The sequence below is a fragment of the Epargyreus clarus genome, unplaced genomic scaffold (assembly GCF_041222505.1).
Source record: "Epargyreus clarus isolate Ecla_fem2 unplaced genomic scaffold, WU_Ecla_fem_2.2 ptg000024l, whole genome shotgun sequence".
NCBI classification, from domain to species: domain Eukaryota; kingdom Metazoa; phylum Arthropoda; class Insecta; order Lepidoptera; family Hesperiidae; genus Epargyreus; species Epargyreus clarus.
Window position 1 is genome coordinate 10,592,964 of NW_027332231.1, and position 14,750 is coordinate 10,607,713.

The following is a 14,750-nucleotide window of genomic DNA, read 5'->3' on the forward strand; positions in this document are numbered from 1 at the left end:
TTCGGTTAATTTGTAGGTAAATAAAAATAATCAGCTGCTTGTGATCCCCTACTTTTAAGGCTGACTTACTATTGTGGCAACATTATATGAAACTTATCTTGTCAATGTCGTGTTCTTGACATTTATAAGGTATGTTCAAAGACTTAATAAAAACATAACGAATGTCATTATTTAATATATTTTTTTCTGTAGAATTTAGCCAATCATATACGAAGTAATCTAGTAATACGAGGACTAAACAAAAATATTTATATTTACGTGTCGTTTTGTGCTTAATAAATTAATTCCTTTGCATTAATTTTTAATTACTAATCTGTGGTATCTACTCTCAATATAGCAATGGAGGTTTTCGAACGAATTCGCACATAATATTTTTCCTTATCAAAATTATTTTGCAGAGGTATTAATTATTGTGTAAAGTTCGATGTAGTGCGATTAAAAGATAAAATCTCCAATATCATGGAGGATGAAATCGACGAGTGTATCAGAAAACGAACACAATGGCAGCAGTTGCCAGCGAATGTGAAAAAGGTAAACAATGTTTGAATAGTTTAACAAAATGTGTTATGATATTCCAAATATGTGTTGTTATTGGTTTAAGAAATAAACATATAACTCGGTTTGTTGCATATGCTCTATCATTATATTATCCATCTCAATAGTATTTAGACATTCTCCCGAATATTTTGTTCAATGATACTTGGTGATATTTTACAGCTGTTAGGCGACTCGCCAAAGGAATACGAGAGATACATCTTTGAGTTCAGTATTAAAAACCAATTGAGATTTCGAGGCAGTCTTGGTGAGTGTTTTTACATTTTTCTATGTTGCAAGAATGTGTCTTGTTTGTAGAAACTTGTAGGTGAAATGCTAGTCAAAGTGATGTACTCTCTATCTAGTAATATATACAATGTCTGTTGGACCACTTTGTCCACAAAATATGTCTATGAGTTCATAGCTCTCAGGCCTTCAAAAATTCTAATGTGAAGCGATGAGTGTGTTATTATTTTGTCACACTATGAATATAGCATTATTTTTTACACTTTCTGCACTGTCATGTAATCTAAACATACATAATTTAGATGTCTGTCTGGTCAACATTGAACCCAGAGCTCTCTGGGTGCTATTATGTCCTATGGGTTGTTTAACTAACTTTAACAATAAACTGTTGGATGCATATAAATTACATATTTCTCTTTGAATTTAGCAAAGTGTTCTTGACCTACATTCAATGTTTACTTTACTTGTGCTTATCTGAACATTATGTCAGTATTAATCATTAATATTATCTTATTAAAAATAAAATTATCAACTAGTCTAGGACATAAGCAGCTGTTTGGATGTGTATTATCAAATTTATTTTATCATTACACTGTCTGTATATAACAAATAAAAACATCAGAGCTAAATTTAATATAAAACTATTTTATCACCACGGTTTGAATGTTTTTAATTTGAATAGCGAAGGTGGGATAGAAGGGATAGCAAGTGTTGCCCAACTATTTCGCCTCGCTAAAGATCAAAGGAAGTTTGCAAAATTGATGGCTAACCTAAGCTAGTCGGAGTGTCACTTTAAGAAGAAGAAGAACAATTTTAATACATATAACATTTACAGTTAAATTCCAATAAGAAATTTAATAAGTAATGCTCCGTGAAACTTGTGTGAGAAAACATAGGTTTCTACATGTTTACTACATGAATGTAGTAAGCTTTGCTATGTAATGAAACATTTCTTCTAGTTCTACTATTAAAATGATGCAAAATTCGAATTATGTGATCACATTGTGATGAGTATCTCAACATTGTTTTTTTTTCAGTGCGAACAGTTCGTAAAGATGAGAAGAAATACTACGAAGTGCTCATACAGAGCAGCATACAAAGGCTCATGTTGTACCCATATCACTTAGCGGACATGATTGTGAAAGGTAACAACCTTAATCATTACTGTATAATATCTAAATTATTTTTATAATGTGCATTTACTTTGACTGATAAAAACATAAATAAAAAATAAAAAGTTTAAATTGTTTGTATTTTATGTGTGGTAAATGTTCATAATTCTATTTTCTATTTTGATATGCACACAATATTTTTCTTATGTTATTTCAGGGTTAAGAATAACTCCCTTTATCTACTATGTAGAAGTGGTTGCTCTACTTATAGAGCTGGAGAAGAGCTATGACACAATGCCGAACTTCACTGCTGCTGATTGTAAGCAATGAAGAAATTTAAAATATTTCTTTCTGATTATTTTTATTTTATTTTTGTAGCTGTGTTCTATACTCGTTCACCTTTTTCTACTTTAAAAGAGAAGTGGTTTGTGTGTGTGGTAAGGAAATTTTATTCATGCGCTGTTACATCAGGCTTCCCGACCAGTCATGGAGATCATAAACGTTTGCACCAAATATTTGAATGATGTTCCCATGCCTTTGTTACATCAGGCTTCCCGACCAGTCATGGAGATCATAAACGTTTGCACCAAATATTTGAATGATGTTCCCATGCCTTTGTTACATCAGGCTTCCCGACCAGTCATGGAGATCATAAATATTTGCATCAATTATTTGAATGATGTTCCCATGCCTTTGTTACATCAGGCTTCCCGACCAGTCATGGAGATCATAAATATTTGCATCAATTATTTGAATGATGTTCCTAGGCCTTCGCCTACTCGGAGTGGGTCGCAACGAATACTTAGAGCTGGTGGCGAAGGCGCGGTCCCTGGGGCGGCGCGGCCGCTCCAAGGCCATACGCGCGCTGCTACCTCGCGTACCCCTCAACATACCCATGCAGCCCTGGTGGAGGGTCGAACTTGGATATGTCCTGGAAGAAGATGTTAAGGTAAAATCCAATAATAATATGCTATTTACATAAGTGTTGATTTTTTTTTGTTAAATATAACATAATATAATTTTATACATTTATAAGCACTATTTTATGGATTGTTAAATTAAAATTCGTCAGGCATGTTGCGTGTAATTCATTTACTACTATACATAATTTACCACTATAACAATGATATTATATAACATTTTTTTTATGTCCTTAAAATAGCTGTATTTTAAATTACAATTATTTTGGCTAATTAACTGTATTTCGTTAATAAAAAATCGATAACAATGATACATAACAATACTATTATGTTTTCTGAATTTTTATATGTTTGAGTGTATAGTCTAACCAAGTGTTTTGTTTCGTGCTAGCCTTTGAGTGAGAGCGAGAAGGCACTAATCGACTTGCTAATCGACCGGGGTTCGCAGACCGCCGGTACGCTCGACTACAATGTTGTAAAAACGTTATATAGGTGAGTTTTATGCCCAAGTATAGGAGGGCTTTATGTAAAAAATATGTACGAGTATTAAGTATATTTGTACTTAATGTTTTTGCCTGTTATGACGAAAAAGGCGTAAGATTTTTTAAGCTGTTTGAATACAATAAAATACTATGTAAAGTACAGATAATAAAATTTACAGGACACATAGTTTAAGCAAAGTTTAATTTCGAGAGCCACGCCACCAAAGTATATTTTTATAATCTGGAACCAAGTATTTATTAAGAATGGAAGATTAGACTTTTTCATTAATTATAGCTAACAATGAAGGAACTTTTTTTAAATTTTAGGCGCGGTCTCATATACCTGGACGTGCCTATAACAGCGGCGGACAAAGTGTCGGTGCCGCCGTTGAAGGGGTTCGTGATGAACCGGATCGCGGGCGATTACTTTGAGACGCTCCTGTACAAAGTGTTTGTGTCCATCGACGAACATACCAGTGTTGCTGAATTAGCTACTGTTCTTCAAGTAATTTTAAATTAATTAACTCTCAATATAGGTTAAATTACTTTTTTCGTTTATGATAATTGCTTTTTTACCTTTAAAAAAAAGGTAATCATGTATGTAGTCCAGCAAAATTGTTCTAGCTATCAAGAGGAAAAATACTAGGCATAAACAACTACCATATATTATGTATATGTCAATAATCTGTTTAGATGGTAAATATATAAAATAATTGAAAAGACCAAATGATCGGTCACAACATAGCTTTCAGAAATGATAAGGTGACTAGGATAATGTTCAAATATTAAATCCCGAATGCAGTTTATGTAGAGTTTCTTACTTGCACGAACAAAACTTTTTGTTTTTGTTTGTTCCTTCTTTTATTCATTCATTCGTTTGCTCATTCTTTTCTGTTATTTGATTTTTTTTGTAAATTATTTCGTTCACTCGAGTGAATTACGTTAGCTGCGGCCGGAGGTTCCAAAAAAAGACCAAAGTTGATTTAAATTTAATTTAATTTAAAAATAAAAATTACATTAATTACTTATTTTTAATACTAAACTAAGTGAGCGACCCTAATTCGAAGTTTGAGATTAGAATGACGCGGGGGGCCTTCCGTAGGTCTAAGGAAACCGCGTGATTGACGTCAACGCTGCATCTGCAACCTAGTTCTCTCTGGCCCGACTAGCATACACGTGTAACGAGTCAGCGATTCCTTTAGGGTTCTACTATGTAATTATAGTCTGATTCATAATTAGGTGTCCAAAATGTAAACAAACAAATGTCACTGTCAAAATTAACAAGAAACAAAAACTTTAACAAACTCAATAAAAAACGAAAACTTTACAATTATTCACAATTTAACGAACGCGCTATGATGAAAACGATAATACATTTGAGTTCGATTACAATCACGAAAATGAATAACATCAGGTACGAAACTTAAAAATGACGGCACAAGAAATGTGTTGGGTTCCGTTTGTGTTACCATTAAAAATTTGAATTGATCTTAATTTATTTAGATTATTATTCTATTATTGTTGTATTAATTTAATATTGTCAAAAATAAGAAACTACCATTTGAAACGTATTTTCTTGATAGGACAACACCTTTGTTTACATTTTGGACACCTAATTATAAATCAGACTATAGTGTGTTGAGTGTGTCGGTGTGCAGGTGGAGTGCGAGCTGGTGAAGCAGGCGGTGTCGCTGTACTGCCGGCTGGGCTTCGCGCGCCAGCTGCGGCCGCCGCCCGCCGCGCCCGCGCACGCCTCCTGGCGCGACGCGCTCACCACGCACAAACATCAGCCGTACGCAAACATTGTATATTTTAAGTCCGCTCCACATTCTCGCGAGAAAAGCACGAGAATTTGGAGCCAATACGAATCGGGGCTTTTCTCGCGTTCTCGCGGAAATGTGGAGTGGGCTTTATCTTTAAGATTAAGTTATGAAACATACTTGGTCCTTACCATAAATATTTTTCATCAGTAGGTTTTTTCTTTTGGGCTGTTTGGAAGAAATACATCAGGAAAGACAGAGCAATTTTTACATAATTTTACAGTCATACGAAAGTTCTTAATATCATAGCTTTAATAATGTCTAGTAGGAGTATGTGAATGTTCGTGTTAATTTTTATTTTTCATGAATACTCCTTAAATTTGTATTTTTTTTTAATACTAGCTTTTTTCTGTAAAAAAAATGTTTAATAACAATGTAAAATATACCATAAGTATGTGCTAAAGTATATTGTTGTTTCGTTTATTCAGATATCGACAAATAGCGCCTCTGACGTTTGACCCAAATGTGGACGACGATGCGTTGCAAATGGAACCGGTGCTTCTCAAGGACACTCCTTCTACATCTAAGCAGGTAATATCATACATAGGATTAAATCTTTAATTATTTAAGTTCACGCTTTCCAATAAATAAATAAATACATAGACATCATTACCTATAAACAAGAGATAACTATATTGTACCACTATCACAGTGTTCTATCCAAAGCGAATTAAATTGAATTCTAGTAATATTAAGTATCAGACTAATCTGAAAACGTATTTGTGGTTATAGAACATCTAGTAATCTCTTCAATATCAACTCTTGTAACTTTCTTAAGCCACAAATTTATTGACGAAATCTAGCATTGAATTTATTATGTATTCAATCGTACAATACATACATAGAGCAATGTCTAATTATTGTTGTGTTTTCAGAGCTCTCACGAAGCGTCCGAAACATCCAGTAACAACAGCGGTGGTCAGCGGGTGGCCGTGCTGTTCGACTCCACTCTTGCCGCATATCTAATGATGGGGAATTTATCACCGGTATTATTATAATATTATTAAATTATGAAAGTGGTAGAACCCTTTGTGGTTCGACTCCGCTGGCACCACCGCCACACCTATTTCTGCCTAATAACAGCAGTGTTAGGCGCTGCTGTGTTTCGTTTGGAGGGTGTGGTAAGGGAGACATACTTTTCCGAGGCGTTCCAGCTTAGTCCTCAGGGGTAGCACCGCATCTGTGGCTGCCCGCAGGTAGGAATATCTAATACTATCTGGGGTTGATAACAGATGTCCATGGGCGGCAGTAGCCACTTACCATCAGGTGGACTGCATGTTCGACTGCTATATTATAAAAAAAAAAAACATAAATTCCCAATAATATTACAAATGATACTACGCACCTCGAAACGATTCTAATAATTTTATACATTTTATAATTTCAGGACCTCAAGAGCCATGCTGTAACATTATTCGAAGTTGGGAAGTTGTGTGACGAAAGTTTGGATAGCCTACTTATGGAGTTGGATAAGGTAATTTTATTATAAAACAGTTTATGTATTGACACCGCGATTACGGCCATTTCAATGTTAATAGTTTCGTTTTGTGTACGGCAACGAAATAGCACGTATTTTGATATGCTTAGGAGGGATCAAAATTGTGTAGAGACACAGTATGTCTCAATCTGAATAGATCTTTCTAATTATTATATGCTGACCTCAAAACTTGACTAGAATATAATGAGCTACAGGTGGTGACCAGTTACAAGAGGTTAACAATAAACTTTTTCCCAATAGCTAACATATACATTTTGTTAGGTGGTAGCCGACCCCGAGATCGAAGGAGAGGCGCGGCGGTACCTCGCCGCAGCCGCGTGCCTGCGGATAGCACTGCGGTGCTTGCGGCCACGGCTCCGCCCGTTAGACTTGCTCCGCTGCGAAGCGCTGCATGCGCTTGATGCTCCCGCACGGACTCGTTTACTTTCCACTAAGTACAGGTAAGATTTTTTGCGTGTTTTGGTTCATTTTATTTGAAATAGTTCTTATAGTGACATTTTTATTACGATTATAAAGTTTGTGAACAATATTTAATTTCGCCAAGGTGCAACCGTCAAAGACATTCACCTTGCACGTTCTAAGGAAGATAGTGTTGAGGTTTTACACCCGCTTTTGGAGGCAGGTTTTTTTATAAGTTTAGTAAAGTATTTCTTTTAAAGAATTTCAATTTTTGTGTAATTCTTATATGCATTATTCGATTTTGACATTTTGAGTAATGCATTGACATTGTGTGGTTTGACAAATTCACATAATCAATATACTCGTTAAAATAAATTCATTTACTTTACGATGTTTCCCTTGGCGTTAAAATTTTATTAAAAATAATGGAAAGACACGCTCAGGTTGCGGACCGTCTTTTCACGACATTTGGACCTTGACATACCTGTAATGTTCTAAAATGGTTATATTTATTATTAAATAAAATAGTAAAAACCACACACGAAGTATATAATAATATTGTTGTGCGTGTGCGCAGGCTGGCGGTATCGACGGCGCCGCTGTCGCGCGAGGCGCGCGCGGGCGCGGCGGCGGGCGCGCTGCCGCACGTGGGCCCCGCGCCGCCCGAGGCCGCCTCGCCCTGGATGCGCCTCTACCTCTACCACGTGGCCGGATACGGCCCGCCCGCGCTGCTGCTCACCAAGGGTACGCTGATTTATGTATTTGTTAATTAAATACATCTTAGGATTCATTTCGGAAGGATATTCATGAAAGGTTAATTTTACTCATATACTGTGTTAAGATATATTTGTGTTCTGGATAGATACATCATAGAAATCATTTAAAGTCCTACTTAAATTATTCACATGGTACATAAGTGTCTGCTGCCTAGTATAGAATGTAGCTGCTGGGGATGTAGGTTGATTTTATTGCCCATGCCCCCCGTTGTACAAATTGTAGAAAAAATCGAGTTGCGCTTAAAGCATCAATTAAACATATAAATTTGTGATATTGGAATAGAAGCCTCCTATAAATTGTTCCCCCAGTGCAGGAACGCTACACCTCAATATTTTTTTAATTATTGTAAAGAAACATAGTGTGGTTTCATGAAAACTGTTTAAATTTCGGTAGTGAGACTTAACTAGTGCTGTCATTTTTTAATGATTTGCGGAAAATCGCCACACTTACATATTGTTTGTGTCACCAGGTACAGTGCTCCGCGGCGTGCCGCGCCCCCTGCTCGGCTACGCGTCGCTGTCGGTGGTGTGGTGGGGCGCGGAGAGCTCGGCGGCGGCGCTGCCGGCGGCGGGCGCGCTGGCGGCCGCCAACCACGCGCTGCGCCGCCAGCCCGTGCTGCTGCAGGCCGCCGCCGTGCGCGCGCACCCGCGCACCGCGCACCTCGCCTTCCCGCCCAACACGGCTGATAACGCTGACGGTGACGAACATTTTTTCATTTAATTAACGCCCTTACAGTACGCTCTCTGCCGACTCTATCTCATAATGAGTGAAACGCTCGAAGACATTTATAATAAATTACAAATAGAACTTGTGTTCCATTATTAAATTACATATATGTACTTCAAAAAACGTACTGTTACATTTATGAACTGTCATTGTTATCATATTTTCTCATACAAGCGTTATTGGTTTAGAAAATGAAGTGCTAAAAAAACCTGGCATAAAGCTCAATGGATTTATCTTATTTTTTTATCATTATATTCTACGCTACTTACTCCTTATTCATTCGAATTTCGTTATCCACGTAAAGTTGAAAATTGACCTTGTATATTTTGAAGGTGGTAGAACCGTTTGTGGTTCGACTCCGGCGGCACCACCGCCACACCTATTTCTGCCTAATAACAGCAGTGTTAGGCGCTGCTGTGTTCCGTTTTGAATGGTGTGGTAAGGGAGACATACTTTTCCGAGGCGTTCCAGCTTAGTCCTCAGGGGTAGCGGCGCATTTGTGGCCGACCTCAGGTAGGAATATCTCATTCTATCTGGGGTTGATTACAGATGTCCATGGGCGGCAGTAGCCACTTACCATCAGGTAGACTGCATGCTCGTCTGCTACTCCTATATTATAAAAAAAAAAAAAACTAAATAAATCATGAATGAATAAACATTGTCCCTTAGAGTGGCAGTCGCTGTGGCGCAAGCACGCCGGACTTCGGCGGCTTTCGCGGCGGCTGCGGTTGTCACGATCAGCCGGCTACGTCACGCTCGTCGACATCGGCGTGCCCGACCTCGGCTGCGCGCACCCGCCCGCCGCCGTGCAGCTCGGTATGTACTCGCGATAGTGTGACGTCACGCTCGTCGACATCGGCGTGCCCGACCTCGGCTGCGCGCACCCGCCCGCCGCCGTGCAGCTCGGTATGTACTCGCGATAGTGTGACGTCACGCTCGTCGACATCGGCGTGCCCGACCTCGGCTGCGCGCACCCGCCCGCCGCCGTGCAGCTCGGTATGTACTCGCGATAGTGTGACGTCACGCTCGTCGACATCGGCGTGCCCGACCTCGGCTGCGCGCACCCGCCCGCCGCCGTGCAGCTCGGTATGTACTCGCGATTGTGTGACGTCACGCTCGTCGACATCGGCGTGCCCGACCTCGGCTGCGCGCACCCGCCCGCCGCCGTGCAGCTCGGTATGTACTCGCGATAGTGTGACGTCACGCTCGTCGACATCGGCGTGCCCGACCTCGGCTGCGCGCACCCGCCCGCCGCCGTGCAGCTCGGTATGTACTCGCGATAGTGTGACGTCACGCTCGTCGACATCGGCGTGCCCGACCTCGGCTGCGCGCACCCGCCCGCCGCCGTGCAGCTCGGTATGTACTCGCGATAGTGTGACGTCACGCTCGTCGACATCGGCGTGCCCGACCTCGGCTGCGCGCACCCGCCCGCCGCCGTGCAGCTCGGTATGTACTCGCGATAGTGTGACGTCACGCTCGTCGACATCGGCGTGCCCGACCTCGGCTGCGCGCACCCGCCCGCCGCCGTGCAGCTCGGTATGTACTCGCGATAGTGTGACGTCACGCTCGTCGACATCGGCGTGCTCGACCTAATTTACGAGTATAAATCAATTTAAAAGAATTTGCCACTGCCTATATCTAAGACCATGTATTTTATTACAGTCCCCCCAAGAAAGAAGAAAGACATTTGTGGCATTGCGAAGCCAGTCAGCGACGTGTCTCTATCATCAAGCGATTCCGTTGAAAGGACGCCGGAGTACACCAAATCCATCTCGAGGCTACAATCGCCCATTGAGTCTCACTTCGCCGTCACGCCCACTACTGACAGCAAGACAAGTTCACCTGCTAACGGATTCACGAGCGCTGAAGGAGGGAAGTTACTATGCGAAGAACTGGACAGCTTGAACATAGACCAGTACAGGAGCAAGGAGTCGATTTCAGGCAGCGATGACTTCGTTCCAATACATTCGACGTCAACAAGCATCGAGGATTTAAAAGACAAACAGTCGACGGAAAAGTCGTCGAGCAAGGAGTCCTTCCTCGACGATATAGTACCGGTTCACATGCCCAGTATGGAGAGCTTGAAGTTCGAGAAGTCGAGTGATAAAGAGAGTCAGTTGAACGATCTGCTGAGCCCCGCGGAGGAGTCTATCTCAATGTTCACGCAGCTCTCGGACAAGCTCGCGGAGATCACGGCAGAGGGAGACAGCGGCGTCGATACCGCGCACAACTTCTCGGATGACGAGATGTGTAAACCAGAGGTAGTTTAAAATTATATATTTATATGCGCATAAAATTAAATGTAGCGTATGTGGGTAGGTGCGTATACGTCTCGAGCGCATACGTCACAACTACCAGCCTGTGTGCGGCCGTCGGCCCGAGTGGACATGCTGGTCGCTAGCGAGTCAAATAGCTATCAGTATCGGGGATACTACACTTATTTAATTTGGTTCTAATCGGATATGAATGTTGTTCGGTCTGAAAATAAATATGATAACATTTTTCATAGATTTCAATGTCACCCGATTTTGACATGGTTCTCCTAATTATGTACTAAGATAATAATATTTATTTTGATCCTTGTTTTATATCATTGTGTAATCATTTTCCTCTTACTTATTTTCTTTATACATTTTTCTATTTTTTGTAACACTAGCATGACATAATATTCTGATTGAAGGCATGTAACCATTTTTGGTGTATATCTCAGGGGATTTTTACATTTCAATGGTCAACTACTGCATGTAAAAATAGATAAAGTTCCATTTGTCATGTTTTTTTTGTAATATTTACGAATGTAATTATTTGTATCTTACTTTTAGAAATGGACGATATTGGATCTTCAGTTTGGCATTCCATTGTTTGATGAAGCACTTTGCGAACAAGTGTGTAGGAGTATAGTTGATCGAGTAGCGTTACCTGATTTGTAAGTATAGTTATAATCGATCTTAAAGCTTCTAAATTTTGTTTTAAATCTGTTTGTACAATGACACTTAATTTTTTTACATATCTTTAATGTTTACATTAAAATTTCTATTAAAAACATCTGGAAATATTTAATAGAGAAATGTTATTACAGGTTAGAAAAGGTGAAAGAGGATAATGAATTCATTAGGTCGGATGTGTTGAAGTTTGTTTCACAATGTCAGGTAAGTAATACATGTTTTTAATATCTTATTTAAAAGTATGTGCATTAATTATCATAATAGGGTGGGATGAATAAATATTTTCAAATTAGTTTTTTCAAAGGTTCATTATAACCTAAATATTTACTAAGAATATCTGTTTGCAGATCAGAAACCATACTTAATATAAATATTTGAACATATGTAATACAAATTTAATATATATGTCAATTCGCGTATGTGAAATGTTGCAGATATTTAAGTCTTTCTAATATTTTGAATGTTTAACCTCATTTTCTTTTAAATTTGTTATTGTTCACTTAAAATATCCATAATTTCCAGTATTACCCAGGTGAAGACATGGGGATTGTGAAGCGCGGTACGTTAGTTCCTTTGCCCCGGAAGAACCTCGTCTTCGAGAACGGTCGGATCAGCGAGTGGAACGGCAAGTGATCCTCTCGCTCGCACACTACTCGCGTACAGTAGAATCGAAGCAATTCTTGTTGTGTGTCCATAGATTGAGCTTTATTAAGGTCTAAATAAATGTTAGCAGTGAAGTTGCTGAAAAGGTGCGTTTATATTAAAGTCGTGCCACGGTACTGGAAGTAGATAATAACAGTATTGACCAACATATCGACTACCGTGGCAGTGTTGCCATATCACAGCTTACTCTATACTATTTCTTATAAACATTTTTTGATGTGAATTAAATGTCTTAGATGCATGATTGTTTAAAATTGAATTATCATCAACTAATCTTTGGGAAAATAATTCGTCTCAGAAAGAAAAATTACGCCATACGTTCAAGTGCAGATGCTCCATGATATTTTTCCATAATCATTATATGTAGTAATTAAAAAAACTTCTTCGAAAAATCACAAGTGTGCCTTGGATTGCACCTCATACCTCCAGATATAGGTATTAAAAACACCAAACACCTGGTTTCAAATTAAATATGTAAAGAATACATGTAGGTAATTTTTCATCACTGCCCCAAAATAATTGCTATTCGAAATAATGAAGTTTGTACCCATATTATAAATTCTCAAAGTGTTCATAATCTTGTGACGTCATAAATCTATAGGCAGGGCTGCTAATCCTTGTAAGAGGTCTCCATGGTATATGTTGTGGTACTGCATTTGACGGGAGAGCATTTTGACAGATTAAGGCTTCAATTTATATCTAAAGAAATTGAACGTACAAGATATGGGCTATGGCAGATAAATTCATATTTTTCATAAAATATCTTTACAACAAGCATGCCCCAGGTTTGTGCGTTTGTCACTAACACTGCATACGAGAATCCTTCTTGTCTGCATCGGCATACGTCTGACACGCTCTAAGTCTGTAGATGTGAATGAATCCTTAAGGCTTTTTGTGACATACAATAAAGGCGTCGACTACCCATAGATTTCAGCAGCCGTCTGTCTAAAATAGTAATATTTACTATAAGTGTTACAGTTTCTAGTTAGTGTTTAAAACGTGTCCATTAGTTAACATTATAAAGATTATTACCATAATATGATATATTATTTTTATTATGAATATAAGCACAATTAGTTTGATTTAAATTTCATTATAATCATCATAATGACATCATAGAAATGCGAATAAAATTCGAGACGAAAATGATATGATTACGAAGTATGATTTAATAACATGTTTAGTTATATTTCAAATTGTATAATATAGATTATTGTATTCATAAATTATATATTTTCTGTAATAATTTATAGATTACATACAGTATTTTAATGTGTGCATTTTGCCTCATCTTCAGTAGGCCAGAAGTTGCGTGAATATTGGTTTTGTTACGTAAAAGAAGTAGAAACGGGCATGCGTACATTTCGTACACTTGATATTAATTAAAAATCATAAAAAACTGCATATAGTGCCCGGTGCTGACAAAACTATTTATGTTAAATATTTTTATTTAATTTTTGTAAAATTTATTTCGTTACAACCTAAAAATGTCTAATCTACCTTAAAAATGCTGTAAAAAGTATTAAAAACATAATAAATCGCATTTTATTTATTTGTTTGTTATCTTGAGATTATTTTCATGATTTAAAATTACTTAAAATTGTGTATTCCTTTGGGTAAAATATATTACTTGTTATTTAAAATTATTTTGAGATTGGCACAACATACTTCTTTTGTCACCGGTTATACATATTTTATTTTATTACATTTAAATAATTTCAAAGAAATCTTATTTGTCGACATGTACCTGGCTTTTAATATTTATGTTTATATTATGTTGTTATGATTTGTTATTGTAGGGTTCCGTCCTGGACATATCTATAATTCTCACAAACTGAAATTCTTAGTTACTTTCTATAATATAATATTATTTTTTTACTTAATCTAGAGTTCTTTAAAATGTAATATGCTAGAATGAAATGAATACATCATTTCAATGTAAAAAAACTAAATAATTCCATTGTTCATAATCATCATACTCATGATATTGTCTTATCCATTAATGTTTATAAAACCATTGACCTACATTTTGTTTGAAAATTTTATTAGTGCCTAGGTATAATAACATTATATAACCTATTCTTTTACTTGATGTGTTTGTTAAATTCAGTAGTTTTCAGTTTGGTGTATGATTTCTTTTTTCCATCTAGTTTAATATTTGGACTATTGTTATTTTGTCTCATAATAGTCACAATAAAGTATTTGTTAAACAAACATGTGTATTTTTCCGAATGTTTATCTAATGAGAAGTTATTACTCAAAAAAGTTAACAGATCTGTTAAGATATCTCTTTCATCTTTTATATGGAAATAACACATTTACCTATGAACGCTTATATTAGTTACTAGTTGACCTGGCAAACGTTGTGTTGCCATATAAATAAAAAAATGTTAAGGGTTAACAACTATTATCACTTAGGGGTATGAAAAATAGATAATAGCCAATTCTCAGACCTACTGATTATGCATATAAAATTTAGTGAAAATTGGTAAAGCCGTTTCGGAAGAGTATGGTAAACTGTAGCGGGGTAGTTGAAAAAGGTAATCTCTAACTTACTTAATAAAACTTTGTGAAAAACCTGCTTAAAATTATTTTTATAGACGTGTAACACCGAATTTTTGAAGCTGT

The 14,750-nt window shown here is 37.5% G+C and overlaps 1 protein-coding gene across 1 annotated transcript; it reads left to right on the forward strand.

Annotated features, from left to right (window-relative positions):
* The first annotated feature begins 257 nt into the window (after positions 1-257).
* LOC140752248 (protein FAM91A1) lies at positions 258-14,336 on the forward strand. The gene is made up of 19 exons (XM_073086472.1): positions 258-531; positions 718-802; positions 1,818-1,925; positions 2,110-2,211; positions 2,660-2,841; positions 3,204-3,304; positions 3,622-3,799; positions 4,953-5,086; positions 5,543-5,645; positions 5,990-6,100; positions 6,502-6,588; positions 6,874-7,052; positions 7,589-7,755; positions 8,258-8,485; positions 9,184-9,330; positions 10,177-10,775; positions 11,337-11,440; positions 11,594-11,663; positions 11,982-14,336. Exons 1-19 carry the CDS (start codon positions 460-462, stop codon positions 12,090-12,092), a joined length of 2,868 nt encoding a protein of 955 aa, XP_072942573.1. The 5' UTR covers positions 258-459; the 3' UTR covers positions 12,093-14,336.
* The last annotated feature ends 414 nt before the right edge of the window (positions 14,337-14,750 follow it).

Bases quoted from the DNA above. Each gene is read 5' to 3' on its own strand.
- LOC140752248 (XM_073086472.1), top strand. From the start codon at position 460: ATGGAGGATGAAATCGACGAGTGTATCAGAAAACGAACACAATGGCAG. The intron at 803-1,817 runs GTGAGTGTTTTT...TTTTTTTTTCAG, and splicing joins GAGATTTCGAGGCAGTCTTG to TGCGAACAGTTCGTAAAGAT. The intron at 6,589-6,873 runs GTAATTTTATTA...ACATTTTGTTAG, and splicing joins TACTTATGGAGTTGGATAAG to GTGGTAGCCGACCCCGAGAT.